Here is a 17,786-nt window from a genome sequence, read left to right as displayed (position 1 = left end):
CTCAGTTAGTGGCATTGAGGCCCAAGCATAAGCTAGTAAGGCTATGAGTAAGCACCCTGCAAAGCAGGCTTGGGCTACAACAGGGGCTGTGCTATCAGGGTGCCTCACTAGATCTCCAGAGGATATATCCACATCAAGCTGAGCTGCTCTAATTCCTTGTGAACTTTGAAAGAACTTATGATGGGTGGAGGCAGAAGAATGGACTTAGTGAACAGCCCTCACAGCAGAGCAGAGAAGGCTGGTTACTACAACTGAAATCAGAGCCTGCTGTTTAACCACCCCCCACCTCAGCCTTCTGCTCAGCTACTGTAGTTCCAAAGCATCTCAAACTCAGCTCGGAAAGGTTTTACATGTGTAAAGAAGAGAGCTCAGATTTCGATTTCTGAAGATGTTTAGGAGCATAAGTCTGAAATAAGAGCCCAAGCCATAAAAGGAAATGACAATGTACCACGACAAGTTAACCAAGGATTATAGTCTACCAACTCTGGCAGTTGAACCAGATTCCTCAAGAAAATCACACAAAAGGCCTACACTACCACAGCTCCTATTGCTAAAGGCCAGCAAGTGGGAAAAGCATCCCACGGCCAGTGAGCAATCACCCCTTTTTCTCAGGTTTGCAGGGCTATCACCCTCATAAGAGCTCCAAGCATAATGTTGCTTCCTACAGTCCAGTCCAACCCAACCCTGTCCTACCCACAGGAAAGCTTAACTTTTTGCTAACTTCAGAGAGGTATATGGGGGAAGGAAATCTCTGTCTGTCTGTGTTTCTAGGTTGGGGTGTGTGGATTACCTGAGCTTTAAATGGAACATTTAATTAAAACAAAGAAAGCGAGCATCTGCTGAGTGAGGCAGAGTCTGTTCCTGGGCACCGGAGACTGCAGTGAGAACTTCGAGACTGAAAGCTGTGCTTCGTAGATGCGGTCCTTGGTTTCCTCCAGAAGGGAAGCTGAGAGCGCAGGTAGGGTACTGGGTGCAGAGTCCTGGGGTGCTCCAGCACATTCCCTGGTTGTCCAGACTCATGCTGCAGAGTTAACACAAAGAGTGCCTTTAGATACACCTTAATTACAACTTCTCTATACCCAGTATAAGGCAGCCTGATCTCAACTGAGGTCTGTAGGTAGTAGTGAAATATAAAGAATATCCATGTTACTTGTGCTTATTCTTTCTTTCTTTCTTTCACAGACCTGTAATGCTTTCTTGTCAGGCCTGCTAGGAGAAAAGTTTAACATGCTAAAACAAAGAGCCTCAATTTACTGAGAAACTGTTTAAAATCCCTGTGAAATTGTAAGTGATAAACTCGTATTTTCTCTTAATGGTTTCCACAGCTCTGCAACTGGGTGCCACCCTGACTTAATGATCAGGAATTATGTGTAACTGATGTTCTTCAGCTCTTCTTTCCCACACCATGTGGGGTAAAGAGCTTTTCTCATTATAACAATGCCTTAGCTTTTTATTTTTGGACATTCCCATTTTCACTTATCTCCTATGCTTTCATGCCCTGATTTGAGGCCTCCTGAATCTGTTCCACAGCATGAAAACAGGGTTACTTGGCATGTCTTGCATTCGGAAAATGTTTACCGAAAAGATGGAGTTCCCCAGCCAGGTTGGACACTGCAAAGTGGGTGCCATTAGAGAGGGGTGTCTAGACTCTCTCCTCTAATGAGTAAGGGGAAAGAGGCACCTCCCCAGCACAGGAGGGCTCACTCATTCTGAGTTTAAAATTGGTTAGATAAATCATGCCCTAAAAACTCTTTTTTTTTTCTCCATTGTCTTCTGAAGCGTATTGAAAACAAATAGTTCCGATATATACCCTATAGATGCATACAGCAAAAGGAGACAAACCATACCTATAATGTCTACACCTTGATTGTTCTGGTATCTGAAAGATTTGGTGAAAGGATGCATCAGGGCCAGACACGGATAGGAAGCAGGAGTGAGAGAAGAAAGGGCAACATCAGGCAGCGCAGAGAAAGTAAGTGTGTGTCAGAACATCCTTTGTCAACCTAATCCGTGCCTCCATGAGCACTTCAGACAACTTTTCAACTGCCTAAACCAAAACATTCACTCTGCTCCACCTTTTCTGCCTAAGTATAATCCCGGAATTGTGCTTTTTGGCATTAGGAGTGCACGGCATATAGGAGTAAGCTCTATTTCCTCAGTAGCCAAGCATCCAGCAGCTCCTATTTTGGCACCATAAAAAAAAAAAAAGGATTTTTTGTAAACAGCTGTTTTGACAACCTAAGCAGCTGGATTTAGTTGCACAAGCGGGTGAAGGCACTTTTAACTCCACATCCGCCAGGCTTCCAGAGGATGCAGCTCCAGATCCCCTCCTTCCCTGGAAAGCTGCCGCATTTTCTCTTCCCCCCTGCACCTATTTACCCACTTCAGGACGTTTCCGCTCAGCTTCGCGCGTTTTTACACCAAAATCACTGTATTTTCCCCGTATTCTCCTCCCCCGGGGGGAAGGAAGCGAGGGTGGGGCGCCGCAGCGGCACATCAACCGCCACCGGCTGCGCGCGGCGGCGCCTCACGCCTGCGCGGCCCGGCCCAACAGCTCCCGTGACGTCACTTCCTGGCCGTTGCACCGCCTCTAACGGCCGTCCTCCTCCTATGGCGGCGGCGGCAGCAGCGGCGGGGGGTGGTGTTGGCGGCGGTTCGGCGGCGCTGGGCGATAGCGGCGCCATCGACTACTCGGTGCACGAGGCCTGGAACGAAGCTACCAACGTCTACCTGCTGGTGGTGCTGGCCAGCCTCGCCCTCCTCGTCTACGCGCGGCGGTGAGGGGCCGGGGGGGGGCCGCGGGCGGGGCGGCCGCGGGGGGCGGGGCGAACCCAGGGGGCGGGGCGAGCGCTCCCGCCCGGAAGCGGCCGCGCCGGCCACGTGTGAACGGCTCCGCCGGTGTCGGCCCGCTCACCGCCTTGCCTCCCTCAGGAACAAGAGGAGGATCATGCGCATATTCACGCTGCCCCCTGCCGCGGACACGCCGCCCGAGCCCAACTTCTATGACAGCATGAAGAAGATCCGCCTGCGGCAGCAGCTGGAGATGTACTCCATCGGTAAGTGCGCGCCGCTGGGAGGCAAGCGGGGGTTTCGGGGGGAATTCAGCCTGAGCAGGCGCCCTGGGGGCTTGGCTACCAGCATGCTGCTGGCCTTGGCTTTGTCGTCGTGCGCAGGGGCTCTGTGGGAGTCCAGGTTGCACAGGGATGGCATAAGGAAATGCAGAATCAGGGAGCTGCGACATGATTTTCTTCTAGTAGTGAAAACTAATCTGATGTTGATGTCAAAAGGAGCTCCACTTTTTGGGAATGCCTGGATATTAAGTGGAAGTATTTGTACAACTTCAGAGGACTGTCTGCAGAACTGCAAGTGATTCAGCTTCATTCACTGAAAATAAATGTGAACTGTACCATAGCAACAAGTGTTGCTACTCCCATCTTAGTGTTGAAGGTCAGGATGGAAGTAGCAGAGAGCCCCATGGCTCTGACATACCATAGGTCCGCTTCAGAGAATCACCTGTATTTGCTTCACATCTGCCACATATATAAGCATAGAGGAAAGATGGGCAAGAAATACTTAATGTTTTAAAACCTCCTTTTAAATGTAAAGATTCTTAAACCAGGCCACTGCATTCCGTACAAATAAAAAAGGATGCACTTCCTACAAATGAATGCGTGCTGGCATTCTTTGGGTTTCTTTGTTCATGCACAACTCTTTGATCTTCTTTTGCCTTGCTAACCAAATTAATTTTGAAGTAAATGTAGTTGTTAGTATGTGGCATATCTACTGTGTAGAAGATGAGTGTTGAGGACATCTATTGTATGACTAATGAGTTCTGCAGATCATCTGTAATAGCCATTCTGAATCTGTAGTCTTTAATTTTTTTTTTAATGAAAGGATCTGAATGGAATCATAGTTCTCTGCCATTAATTTACTTAAATATTGCTATGATACTACTCTCTGGCCTTTCTAAGGCCATTTGCTAAAGGACATGTTCCATGTGTTGACTGAAACTTCCCCGTTGTGTAGCTGAGCTTTGAAACTACACTCTCTAATCTGAAGTCTATATCTTGATAGTTATATTATATGCATGTATACATATGTGTGTGTGTATATATATATGTGTATATTTTTCACATAAATTTAAGTAGAATAATTCGTGCTGATCAGTGTTTCTTTTTTTCAGCAAGGAAGTATGAACAGCAGCAGCCACCCAAACAGACTGAAAGTGTACAACTCTCAGTGGAATGAAGTCCACAATTGTAAGAATTCAGGATATACTTACAGTGCTGATAACAAGAGTCAGAGTGGGGCCATTTTCAATGCCTTTTAATTGATACATAGCTGAAGGCAAGGAAGAGAGGAAGGGGACTCTCCTGAAAACTTAGTTCGTGGCAGCTTCTCTTTGAGCCTGCTGAATTAAACTGAATGCCTACTGAAACACTCAGCACACAAGTACCAAATGTAGGACAGATTTGCTCAGAGAAACCTCTGAGGGTAGAGAAGTGCAATCATACCAATGTTTTAAATTATTTCTCTCATTGCCAGCAGCTTTGAAATAAACTCCTACCTTCCCAGATGACGGTACCCTAGAGAAAGAAAGGCAGTAGCTACCTGCCTGGACACTGCTGAATTTGACAACAGAAATGTGGTTTGGTGTGTTCAGTAAATGTGAATGAAGGTACTATGCCCTTTCTGTATAGTGAAGGTGAACAGGTTTTAAGCACCAGAAATGTCATTGGCAATACTGCAGAAAGATTCAAATCTCCACTTTTTAATGGAGATTGCTTATACAAAACTGTGAAGCTTTCTTGTAGAAACTTGGAAAACTAAAAAGTACACAGTGAATTTCATGTCTATAGGACAGTTAAAGCACTGTAATGTTATAGCAAAGGTGACCAATTAGCTTGATTTAGTAAAATTGGTTTAAAGAGTAGGATTGTCTGTGAACGCTTGCATAAACAGAGCCACTAACAGGGAGCGTGGCTTATCCGAAAAAGATGGTTGCTTTTTTTTTTTTTAAACTAACTTTACCAAATTACAAAATCATTGATTTTTAGGGAACACTGCAGAAATGACTTTTTGTTTAAAAGCAACTAATAATGAAAAGTACTTGATGATGTATCATGCTGTAACTCCAAATGTTACATGACTTCACTAGGCTGAGTTGTGAACTGGATGCTAAAAAAACAGTATAGAGTTGAGTATATGCTTAGAAAGATAAATATTTTTTAAAAATTTGTGCTAAAGATGCATGAAGCCTTGGAGCAATGGTAAGCAACAGCACCCCAGCTCCATTTAAGTATTAGGAAACTAATTTGTTCAACAGTTCTTGTTTATTAAATTGAAGTTATGTGTGCTTTGTTGCCTCTAGAGACAGGCAGAGGTTACTGGGAGCTGCTTGCAGTTCTCACTTTCTTAGGTGAACTGTGGCTTGTGAGAGGTGGCCTGGTTCAGGACAACACACTTGGTGCTCTAACCTCACAACAATCCTGCAGACGCGCTGCCGAAACGCAGTAAAGCATGGTGTGGGCACACCGAGCCGAGGGAGCCGCGAGTAGCAGTAACCGAATAAACGCGGCGTGGGGGACCACGCTGGCCGCGGAGCTGGCTACCGGGGGATTTTACCGTCCTACTGCCCGTTTACCCCTTGGAGCGCATCACTGTGCTGCCCGCTCTGCTGCAGGGCCGCGATGCGGTCTCCACTTCCCTTTCTCAGTCGCTGCGGACCGACGGCAACCTCGGTTTTGTACTGCCTCTCTGCTAACGAGCGAAATAAACTGCCCCGCACCCGTGTCTGGCTGAGCTCCGTGGGGGGGAGCGTCTCGAGGCGGGGTCTCCGGTTCCGGTGCGCGCGCGGGGCGGAAGCGCTGCCTTCCTTCCCCGCCGCCGTCGTGACCTCACTTCCCGCTTCCGTCTCCGGCCCGCGCCGGCGCCGGCTCCTCCTGCTGCTACTGCTGCTGCTGCTTGGAGGGCGCCCGCCGGGCGGTGAGTGGGGGCGCGCACGGGGGCGAAGGGGGGCGCCCCGCCCTCGCGCCTCACCCCGCGGTGCCGGCGCGCGCGGCGGCCGTTGGCGGGTGTGTGTGTGTGTGTGTGAGAGGAGGGCGGCGGGAGCCCCTCGGGGGACTCAGTCCTCCCCGCCCGCCCCGCGGCCGCGGCGTGAGCCCCTGTACGCGATGCATCGGCTGCCAAACCTGGCGGCAGCAGCCCGCTCTGCCTTGGCGTATCCCAATAAAGTCGTGTCTCAGCGCTTCCGACTTACGAACCCGCAGTGTCTTTCTGTCTGTAGCTAATAATGTCACGATTTTCCGCTCAGCTGAGCTGGAAGCGCTAGGAAGCGCTTAAAAACCTAGAGCAGCTCGTTGCTTTGCTTCGGTGTTCATAGACCTAAGGTACTGACACAAGCTTCTTTGTCAGGACTGTAAATTTCAAGGTGAGGCAAGAAGAGCAAAAGCTTCTCAGGGTACATGGTACCTTCGTTATGGCTCGAGGAGGTCGTTGCTCGAACCATGACTGAAAGGCAGGTGGTGATTTGTTCCTCTGGCTCTAGTGGGTCTTCCATTCTGTCCCAGCAAAATTACTCGTTGTTTTGTTGGGGGTTTTCTACAGTTTTACCGTAGAATTGTACTTTGGGGCAGAAGGTGAATCTTAAAGACATAGTGCAATCAGGGCACAGCTCTTAATGTTTTACCTCTGAGATTTCTGTAGTGACTTTTACCTGTTAATTCACAGTATTGAATACAGAAAAAAAATATTTTCTTTCATCGTGGTAAAAGATTGTTCCCAGAAGCAAAGGCATGTAGTGTAGAGATGCACCCCCCCCCTTTTTTTTCCCCTTTAATCCTTATCAGTCAGAATATTAAGCATATACAGAAACCGATTCTTGTAATAACTTTCATGGAACTTTGTTCCCACTGAGTTATTAGAGGTCTTGGATGGGGTAAGCTTGTGACCTTTAAAAAATGTGCCAAAGTTTTCTTCGGCCATACTTATTTTAGAGAATGGTGTACAGAGGCAAATCTCCCCCCCCCTTTTTTTTTCTTCTTTCTAGCTTTCTTTGGACTATTTAAAAAGCTATTAAGCTATTTTGATATGTAGATTTAAAGGTATCTTGTCACACAAAGCATTTAAGGGAAGGTTTTCAAATCAGTTGCCTGGTTTTGTTTAGCTAAAATTGTTCAGGAGTGGTGGCTGTGAAAGTTTAAACTGTGTTAGTAGTTAACAGGCAACCAAAGGCAAGGACCAGTGCACTTAGCTCTAGGGGCTTTCTTTAGAAAAGTTTGAGAATACTGAGTTAAAAGCTAAAAACAGGAGCTAAGTTAAGTGACAGTACTTACTGTGTTTAAAACTTTGTGTCTATAAGGTACCTTAAAAGCATTAAATATTTGCTCTCAATTATAAGTTGTATGCTCTTGAAAATCTGACCAGACTGTTGCACCCATGGGAGCTGCTGAACAGTCAGCTTTTTATAAGTGTAGTCTTCAAATGGGGTTACAACCATGACTCTGTAGTCTTACATGAAAATTATAATCTTCTCTTAAGTGGCAGAAAAGTCATCTTGGTGCTCATAACTAAGATGTAGCTGGCTAGGTTTTACCCAGTGTTGCACAGAAAATCAAAGTTTTCAGACAGAGCTTCATACATTCCCTTGCAAGGCTCAAGAAGATCATAAATGTACGTATTATGAGCATAACTGTGTTTAAAGCTGAAGACATCACAAGCTCTGTAACCTGAAGATCTTGCAGTGAAAATATCTTTCCCTGTGCCAGGAGCATTTCAAGTTTCACTCCAGCCAGTGTTACATGCCCGGATAGCGTGAGTTGTCCCGAACCAGCTTAGACCAAATGAGAACACAGCCTGTAACAGCTGTTGCAATAACATGGCCATAGCAATTACGAATTTCAGCAGTGTGATGTTCAGGTGGTGCTAAACTCTCTCTTAAACTTCTCTTCAAAAACTGCCTAATTCATTGTGAGAACCATAGCAGAAACCGTTGTCTGATTTGTACCACTGACAACAGTAGAAGCTCTGAAAATGGGAAAGACATCCTAATGCTTTCATCCTACAATAGCTTGCAAGGAAGCTTGTTTACTGCAGTGCAAAACTATTCATTGGGACTATTCTAACCTGTTACGAGTCTCTCTGTAATTTGAGTTTTGCATATATGATTAAGCAGGATTGGCCAAAAGCCTGATGACAGCACAGGGCTCTGGAATGTTTCCCTGTTACCTGGGCAGTTATTCACGTTAGCTTACTTCCGTGACCATAATGATTCCTTTTAAAGTCCTCCTGAACTCAGGAGTGCCATTGCTATTGGGCAAGCTGAAATTACATACGCTACAGAGAGAAAGGTGGGTCTGTTGTCACTTAACCTCTCTTTCAGAGGAAGTGAAAAGATTTTGACCCAGCCCTAATCTCTACATTAAAGAGACTGAAAATTGGAACTACGTGCCTTCAATGGGGAAGAAGCCTCTTGTTGGAAAACATGTTATTAATTCCATGATGTCTTTGGCCTGTTATACCTTAAGAGCAATAGTGTTTGCAGAAGGCTTGCTGACATAGTGCACTCTTCAGCCACAATTGCTTACACTCGGAATTGGAAGTCCTGATCAAAAGGCATTCCCTTTCCCCTCTGAACGCTTGAACTGTGTTTTAGTCATGATAAGGAACCAGGATGATGTAACCTAGTTTATTAACATAGTCACTCAAATGAAAATGCAGCACTTCATCTTGTCCTCGAGACAGGGCTGCCACTGGAGGAGCAGATGGTTCAGTGCCTCGGGGCCCCTGAGAATGGAGGTAAGATCCTTTACTTTGCAGCCCCGATTCTGTTGTGGCATTAGAGTTAAGGAAGAAATTTCCTACAGTCTAACTAAAGCTCTGTCAGAAATTGTTCTCACCTGGGTCAATGGGACTCCATCTCGGTTAAGAGGCAGATATTGAATGTGAATGTAGGTATTTGGTGTGTATTGTCACTGCTGGCAGAACACCCCAAAGCCAGTGCAAATGTCTAATGAGCAATGTGAAGTAGGGGAGTGGAGATTGCTGCTACTTTTTCCTCAGCAGAGGATAACAAGGGAGGAAAAGAATGTCGTATGAAGAGCAAAAGGCTCAGCTTTTTTACGCAGGAAAAATACTAGCTAAAAATCTCCCCCCCCCCCCCAAATGCTTTGAATAAAGAAAAGCGCTGATAAAACTCTTCAGTGCTCAGTTGTCTCCATGGAATCTGTGTTTTCAACAAAAGGGCTAAGAACCTTTCTAAGAATGAAAGTGCTCTGCCTGTTTTTTGTATGGAATGTCTGAACTCTGGGTGTTACTTTAATAAAAATAATTCCTAGTCTTTTTATGGAATGTCTAAACTCTGGGCGTTACTTTAAGAAAAATACCTTCAAACTCCAAGATTAACAGAATTGCTAAAAGGAGTTAGTTCTCAATGAGAAAATAAACTGAATTTGGAATTTCTGAACCAAGCCCTCAAAGGCAACTTGTGGCAAAACTCCAAAAAAAGAAAAAAAAAAAGTCATTTTTATAAAATGGCTGTATAGCTTCTTTTTCAATTGTAACTAGACACTGCTTTGAAAAGTGATTCTCCCCTTGCAGAGGCATATAAATGAGATGTTTAGAAGAAATGAGTTTAATTTTAGTATAACATTGAAATGAATTAAAAATGTTAAAAGGGGCTACTCAAATTTGGGGTTTGTTGAAACTGGAGTCGGAGAAAATAACCCATATTTGCACATATGAATAAAAACTTAGATCCTGAATCTGCACAGGAGTAATTCCCTTAAGCTTCTGCCAAGCTGCCACATTTGCACGTTTAACTGGTGTCAGACACGTCTGATGTGTGAAAGGCACGTGCGGCTCTATAGCTTACTGCTGATGAAGACTGCAGTTCGGACAAGGTTCTACAAGCATTTTCCATTTTTGTAATGAATAGAAAGAGTATTTTAAAAAGACTCGGCCAGCAGGAGGGCTGTATTACCTACCAAAATATCATCTGGATCATCCTGAAAACATAGCTTGTAATATTCTTTTGACTGACAGCATAGGGTGTGAAGTATAAATTCCTGAACAGGAAAGATGTATGTTGGTTGTGCAATGGGAGAATCCATGTGATCTTGTTATTTATGGCACTTTTCTCAGATGTCTTTCTGTGAATAGAACAGCTGCTATGAACTTTACCCAGCATAGAGTACCAAGTATATTTGAACTACTCCTTTTTACTGTTGCTCAGATAGTGGCGTATGCTCTGCTGAGCAATATTAGCACTAACTTATGTGGCACCAATTGTAAAAACAGAGCAGAACTTAGACAACCTTTTTATTGATTGATGAAAAGCTTGAAGGAAAAAAAGTAAGGATATTATCCATAGCTTTGATTGGTGGACTTTAGGGAGTGATAGTTTAAGGCATCTAACTTCTTCATACTGTAACAGAAAAGAAAGAGTGGATCGACAGAAGAGAAAAATGTTTTTTCTTTTGAGATGGAAGGTTGGAAGGGGAGAGACAATCTTAGGCTTTCTACATTTTATTTCTCTTCTTCATGATCATTTTGTTAAATAGCAGCAACTATTGTTTATAGAAACTCTCCCTCACTTCACTAATGAACTGTGGCTCTTCTTGCATTTAGTATGTGGCTGTGCCATTGCTAAATAGATCCAACTCTACAGTCAGATAAGACTGTATTGGAATTATTGTTGTTCTTAGCTCTAATAAATAACTGTATTCACATGATCTGTAACTGGCCAGCGAATTTTTTCTTAGGCAAAGTATGTACTGCTTGTATTGCACATTTATTTAAAGCTATTTTTAGCACAATAGGTTGAGAATTTTAGCAGCCAAAAATACCTTTGTTGAATCCATTAAAATATTTCCTCACCCCGACTGTGTTTTTGTGTGTGACAATCAGAAAATATTGCATCTTTTTCACTTTGAATTCAGTAACGACCCAAAAGCAGTGAAAGTGTTGCATTTCAGGCTTTTAAGATTATTTTCGCCATTGCTGATGGGAGAGTTGTTCTCTGTTATTACTGTCTTCTCTTTCAACCTCAGCAAATGCCAAATGCAAACCACTCAATAGCTGATCAGAGGTTCTTGAAATATTGGTATGGCAGTACCCCAAAACTTGTGGCTTGGGCCACTGTTTGAGTTGGTTGCCCAAGAGCATTGTAGAAGTACTGGGTTCATTACTGATTACTAGCTGAATTTTATATGTCTTCCTTACAGATGTGAGAGAGAAGAATGGGAAAATGTTTACGGCCTTTATAAAGAAAGTATTAAGATCACTGCTCTGGCAAAGAATTCTTAATACTGCTATGTAACTATTAAACAGTATGGGGAGGTCTTTGAGAAGTAGGTGATGTGGTAATTTAACTGCTATTGAGAGATCTGTGATTTTATTGACTCAATCAATATATGATAGACCCAGGGAGAAAAACTGCATGGAGTTGCATTACTTCATGAGCTGACAGCTGGCGAAGTGGTGCCTGTATCTGTTCTGTTAGTCCTATTTTGATCATTAAAGAATTCCATTTGTTTGAGAACCATAGCCTGGGACAGAATTTTTCTCTTGTCTGGTTCCTTGCCTGAAGATCCTACTAAAAATGAAGAAAAATGTTGTAATTTCTTCTTATTTGAGGCAAAGAAGTATTCTCCTGCCGTAATTCACCAGTTTGAAACCCATGATCAAAACACTTGTGGTAAAACACTAATAGCTATGTGGTGTTTCTCACAGATGCTGTAAAAATTCTGTTGTCTCTTTGGAGGGCCAGTGACATCTTCCCATGAGATATCAACCAGACCTACTCTTTCTCTCCTAAAGCCTCGAGGAGTAAGGATCTGTGGCCTAGGATCCTAAGATTTAGCTCCAGAGCTGGGAGAAAAAAATGCAGCCCCAATAGTTATTGAAAGGGTGAATGTGTTCTGGGAGCTGAGAGGATCTAGAACCTCAAGTTTGCTTTAATAGTCCCCTTTCTTAGTCCACTGCTTGTATACATGGCTGTAATCTCTTTTTTCACCAAATATTTGTTGAATGAAGGTGTGGCATTATACCTTGATGCCTCTTGCAAGTGTTGTGTGAGCAGAAATGGCAGTGACTAATTGCACTGGGTCTTTACTAAATACTTGACATAGTAATCACAATGAGCTTCATGAGCTCGTCCATAAGTAACAACATAGGTTACATTTCTTGCGCAGAGGAACCTGCAGCCCACAGGAACACTGGCCAAGAGCAAAATGGGATTGGTTTTGCTCAGTTGGACACCGTTGTTCTTTATTCAGGCACGGAGTTGGGAGGGGAACTCTTTGCTCAGAGGGAGAGGTCCTGTGTGACCTTGAAAAGCCCAGCATGGTGTGCTTCTTGTCTGTTTTTTGACTAAATCTATCAGAATCTCTGGGAGATGCTGAGAGCACAACACTTGGCCAAATAGTCTGCTTATAAGGGTGGCAGCTCTTCAATGGGAAGATCAGGAAAGTGACTTGGAAGATCTAGAAATGGGTAGGGCCTGGTGAAATTTTGATGGAGCTGCCAACTTCCAGCAGACCCTAGGAATTTAGGTTATAGAAATATCGCCGGATAACTGTGAGGAATTGTTACGCTGTTGTGTTAAAGGTCCTCAGATAGTGTTCCTGCTCGGTAACAGAGCACAGTATGGCATGGTAGCCTATGGTGCAGGCTGGCTAGAGCCATAGAAGAGGGAAGAGATGTGGTTAATAGCAGTGCTAGTTCCCATAATACAAGAACAAAAGGTTGTTAAATGAAATTGCAAAGGAGTATATTTGAAATTTGGTGTAATTATGCCACGTGATATTATTGAGGCCAAAAGTTTAGTCAGATTCCAAACAGAGCTGGACATTTATATATATAATGAGAATAACCAGAGTTGCAGTAAATAGGATTAAAAATAAATTAGGGATATAAACCTTCATGCTAATTGATGAGGTCAGGAAGGAATTTCCCCTTTGGGTGAATTACATCATTGTTCACTACCCAAGTTATTACACCTTCTGAACCATCTGGTCCTGATCACAGGAGGCACAATTCTGGAACAGATGGACCAGAAATCTGACCTGTCCTGGCAGTTCGTAATGTATCCTGTCTAGATAAGGTTGCCTTAAAAAGGATGGAGAGGCCGTTTTCCTTTTTTGTGGGGTGTTTCTGAAGCAGCCTGTGCTACAATGTGTGTCTGCTTTTCCAGCTTCTTTAGTGAAAAATGACAACTTTTGACCAACTGCCTTTTAGTTAAAGAAACCAGAGAGCTGCTTGTCAACACCTCAGTAGCAGCCAACATAAAGATGGAACCTGTGATAGACACATAAGAGACATCACTGTATTGCTCCTTAGGAAAAAAGTAGCTCTGTGAGCAGTCAAACTAGTGAAGATGAGTTTCCTGCCACTCTCTGGGTTTTAGTCAATACCTTAAGCACGTTCCCTTCTTTCTTTCCTCTCCATCAGCACAACAGCACCATCATCTTCCCCCGTTTTCCCAACAGCATGGTGACTGAGCAACCCGGTAGTACTTCTTAGTTCCTGGGTGTATTAATCAAAACATGCTGTCTCCCAGATGTTTATGGACCAGGCAGGTTGCTCAAGGGACTGCCCTGGTTATTTATTGAGCAGATCTGTTGTAGGAATGGTGTATCTGTGGAATCTCTATCCTTCTCTATCGGAGTTGATTGAAATCGGCCAAACAATTTAAAAGTTTCACTGCACAGAAAAGTCAGTATGGTTGTTAACTGCTGTTTCCTTGGGAAACCAGGATAAAAATTAACCTTTCAAGGAAGTTGTTGTGGCATGTGTGTTCTCTCAAAGAGATTAATAAAATACGTAACACAGTTACACCGAATAATTGAGGCACATCTGCCTTTAAAACATATACTGTCTAATCTTAAGACTTTCCCCAAGGTATGAAGGAAGGCTTAGTCGCCAAAATATGATAACTGAGTTAACAGTCCAGGAAGTTTTTGTGTTTTATTACTGAGTTACCAAATTCTTCTGCCAGTGTTGGCTGCTGTGAAGATCAAAATTAGAAGTATCAGCCTGCTAGTAAATTGTCTCTTCAAAAGAAAACTGAAAATTCCTCCACTGGTTTGAGCATCCAGGTGACAGGCAGCATCTGATCTTCTTGACTTTTGGGTTCAACTGCAATTACTAATCTTTTTTCTGTAGTTCTCTCTCTGCATGCAGCAGTGGGTGTCTGGAAGTCTTGTAATCTGTGTTGTATATGTGCTGAGTGCAGACATCTGATTAATGGGTGAAGATGTCAATAATTAATTAATTGTCACCAGTTCATTTCTGGTGCTCAGGAATAATATGGAGTTCTGATGGTTATGAAACAGTGACATTGGTTTCTGTTTCTTGTGTACGGTGATCATCCTAAGAAAAATCAAGGGTCTCTGGTGTAAAATGATTGGATGGCTTTCTGGACATGTTCTGAGTGTCCTGGTGACACAGCATGTGTGGTTGTCTCCGCTTTTGTACTCTAAACTCTTGAAAAATGCGATACTTGCTTTTCCTGAGTAGTGAATAGCATGTTTCTTGATAGCAGGCATGATCACTGAGAGACAGACTTTCAGGATTGCTTGCATTGTAAGTGCATTTGAGGGTAAGAACTTAAATTTCAGAATTGAGGAAATATGTGTATTTTCTTTAATAATCCCTGCACAGCAAATACTTCTGTGTCCAGTTACTTAACAGATATTGGTTCTGTAACACCCAGAGCATTGGCGGAGGGTTTCTTATGCCGTCCAGCCAAGGCTCTTCTTCCAAGTCATCTTCTCTGCTATAATATACAGGAATCAAAGCCTGAGCCTTTCTGTGCTCAGATGGGAGCCTGTCCCTACACCTATTATCCTTTGTTGCTAGTATAAGGGAATGGAAATGACTTTCGTTTCACTAGGAGGAGTCGACAAGAGATGGATATGCTGTCTTTATGAGCAAAATGCAGCCTGTCAAGTAGTTTTATGGAAGGCAGGAGGGTTTCACGTGGGAGGTGGAATCTGAGAATTTGAGATGATAACCAGTAAGAGGTAGGATCTGTTCTGTTTCTGCTAGGAAGAGATTTCGGTGATAATGTTAATTTAAAGATGGCCTCAACCCTAACAGGAAGAGATAAAATTGCTTTGCCTCTGTCTCACGGTGAACCACCTTGCAGAATGGGTTTGGTGCTGACCTATCCACCCTGAAGGCATCATGACTAAGGATGCTGCAGAGATCACTTCTCTTGCACCTCCTTGTTCAGCATTTAGGCAAAATCATCTGGCAGACATGTGGTTTGGGCTGCTTGTTTGGATGCAAGATGGCTACGTCTCCATTGTGCCTTTACATTGTTGGCATGAGTGCTGCTGCTGGCTTCATGCCCCGTTGGTCCCAAGTTTCGGATAAGAGTAAATCCGTTGAAACAAAGCAGACTGTTGCACTGGGGAAACTCTTAGGCCATTCCCCTCTACCCCAACCCAAAAGTTTATGACATGATTTTTTGGGATAAACACACACTGAAAATAACTTCTGCTTTTGTCACCTTGTAATTGCATTGTTGTAATGTAGAGGAAGCAGATCCTTGGGTGGCTGATAAGCATATAGAGAGAAAATGTACTGTGGACGTTGCGTGGATTTAGGGACAATGGGGGATGTAATGGGAAGGCTTACATCTTGGTTTTTCATCTCAGTTGTGAACTAGAACTCTACTTATTTGGACAAATAAGTAGATAAAGGTAACTTCCATTGTATTCAGTGGCGGGTAAGTTAGTGGATAGGTCAGCGGTTTCTTTTAGTTGAACTGGCTGCTGCAGACTAGTTTGGCAGACCTGTCACCTGATGATATGTTCCACAGGACGTAAGGCTAGCTAGTACGGGATTTCTTCTGCTTGTCATGTTAAGAACAGAGGCTCAGGTCAGGAGGTTTCATTGGTTACCCCAACTCTGGCACTAGGTGTTTGCATACCTAGCTTGGTGAGACTTTGGTTCTGAGAAAGGAACTGTATTTCCTAAGAGGAACTTGAATGAAAGGTGGGATTTTATTAAAGACACAGAGGCATATTATTATTCATCTTTCCATGCTTCATCCCTGTGATGTTTCCTGTTTTGCTTCTTGAGATACAGGTGTCATGATGAGGAGCTTCTCAGAAACAGAAGTGGATGATGAGTCAAGATGAAGAAATCATACATTTAAGAAGTTGGCTCAAGTTTCCGTTACAGGCATGGAAAGTTTCTGAGACCAAGCCATGTGAGAAGAACATGAGTAAAGAAGAGGGAGATGTAGACCCAGACTTTCTAGAAGGGATTGCAGGATTTGAGAGGACGCTGCACAAACATCACGTAGTTGGCTTGCTTATTCATTTACCTGCACCCTTGGATTGTAATACCTTGTTTGCCTACCTGTTTGGAAGTTGAAAAATCCCCTCACATCTGTGTCTTTAATATAATCGTGGCTTCAAGCTTGTTTTAGGAAAAGCATAACATCACTGTAGTTTTTATTTGTGGATTAGATAGCTGCTGCTTTGTACTTGAAATCAATTTTGTTTTTTTTTATGGAAACTTACTTTGAATATGGAGAAGATCAGACCACAACAGTAACAAAACAGTAAATCAGGGGCTTTTCTTCCATTTAATAAACAGCCTTTGCATAAAAAGTGTGATAGGTGCACAGATAAAAGGAAAAAAAAGATAGCGCTATCCCTCTGATTTGAGTAACCTTATAGTGTATTGTTTCTGTGCTGTTCTTGGACAGATGTCATGATCGAATATTAATCAGTTCAAATTTTTTGAAATTGACTGTTGATCACAAAAGCATTCCAGAGAGGTAACCTTTTTTTGGCAGGGCTGTGAGGTTTTAAGTGCAGATTACTTAGCTTCCATTAGTATTGACTTGAGGAAGAGCTTTTGAAAAGGGTAGTTATTTTGAACATCTTGGCTGTTATGTGAAGTATCTCTGAGAAAATTCTAGCCATGTTATCCACCATACTATGATCTTCTAAACAGACTTATTTGTAAGAAGTCGCTGATACGGAGTTACTAAGACTTTGACGTTTATATATTTAAGTTTTTAAAATTTAATGCAATTTTGAATAGTGTTCCTGATCAAGGCAAAGAGCATCTTTGCTTTTCGTATGAAGTCTTATCTGGTGTTTTATTCTTATTAAAGGCTATAGTTATTTCTGCATACTGACTGAATATTTGGCCTTTAAGAGTATATAATTAGATAGAAGAGGGCAAGCAGTTGTTAAAGGACTGTTTTTCTAATGAAAATATTTTGAGATCGTATAATTTTACTTTCTTCTGAATAGATGTGATTAGTGTGTTGGAAATAGTTTTAGAGTGGATATAAAGGGAACAGTTGAGAGACAATGGCTGAGAGTGTGTCCAGCTATTTTTGTAGCTAACAGTTATATTTTAACACTGGGTTATTTTTTCAGTCTCTTTACTTAGATATTTCCATATGATTGAACAGCTATATAATTGGATAAAAAAACTATTTGAATTTAGTTATATTCATATTTTAAAATAGGTATTATTGTACTAATTGATAAGTAAATCACAATGACTGTGAGAAGATCCTGCACTATAATTATTTTAATAGAAGATTAAATATGGGAGAGTATTGTCTGTATAATATAAAAATGGTTTCATGGATTTTTAGTTGCTGAAACTGAAATCAATAAACTTTAGTTACTGTTGTTGACTGGAACAAGTAAATCTGAGCACTTCTCTTTTCTTCTTACTATCTCTGGCTCTACGTTCACCTAGTGTTTCTTCCAGTATTTTTTCATTCATGGTGTTTGACTTGTTTAGAT

The 17,786-nt window shown here is 42.6% G+C and overlaps 2 protein-coding genes across 6 annotated transcripts in view; both read left to right on the top strand.

Annotated features, from left to right (window-relative positions):
* Positions 1 to 2,591: 2,591 nt before the first annotated feature.
* Positions 2,592 to 17,539, top strand: SMIM19 (small integral membrane protein 19). 4 transcript variants are annotated; one of them, XM_067297337.1, is made up of 4 exons: positions 2,592 to 2,777; positions 2,932 to 3,056; positions 4,184 to 4,259; positions 16,096 to 17,539. In XM_067297337.1, exons 1-3 carry the CDS (start codon positions 2,611 to 2,613, stop codon positions 4,246 to 4,248), a joined length of 357 nt encoding a protein of 118 aa, XP_067153438.1. In that variant the 5' UTR covers positions 2,592 to 2,610; the 3' UTR covers positions 4,249 to 4,259; positions 16,096 to 17,539. The 4 variants fall into 4 exon arrangements, with proteins under 4 accessions (XP_067153438.1, XP_067153440.1, XP_067153439.1 ...); XM_067297339.1 differs by having other exon boundaries at positions 16,090 to 17,539; XM_067297338.1 differs by lacking the exon at positions 16,096 to 17,539 and adding an exon at positions 5,372 to 5,793.
* The window catches only part of SLC20A2 (solute carrier family 20 member 2), a 58,930-nt gene continuing 47,012 nt past the window's right edge, over positions 5,869 to 17,786 (top strand). For both annotated transcript variants that reach the window (XM_067297333.1, XM_067297335.1), the window contains exon 1: positions 5,869 to 5,985. The gene's annotated coding sequence lies outside the window, so the exon portion shown is untranslated. The remainder of the gene's footprint in view (positions 5,986 to 17,786) is intronic.

The sequence above is a fragment of the Apteryx mantelli genome, chromosome 5, assembly GCF_036417845.1.
Source record: "Apteryx mantelli isolate bAptMan1 chromosome 5, bAptMan1.hap1, whole genome shotgun sequence".
NCBI lineage: Eukaryota > Metazoa > Chordata > Aves > Apterygiformes > Apterygidae > Apteryx > Apteryx mantelli.
The sequence above is the reverse complement of the archived record's forward strand: the minus strand, read 5'-3'. Positions and strand labels throughout refer to the sequence as shown.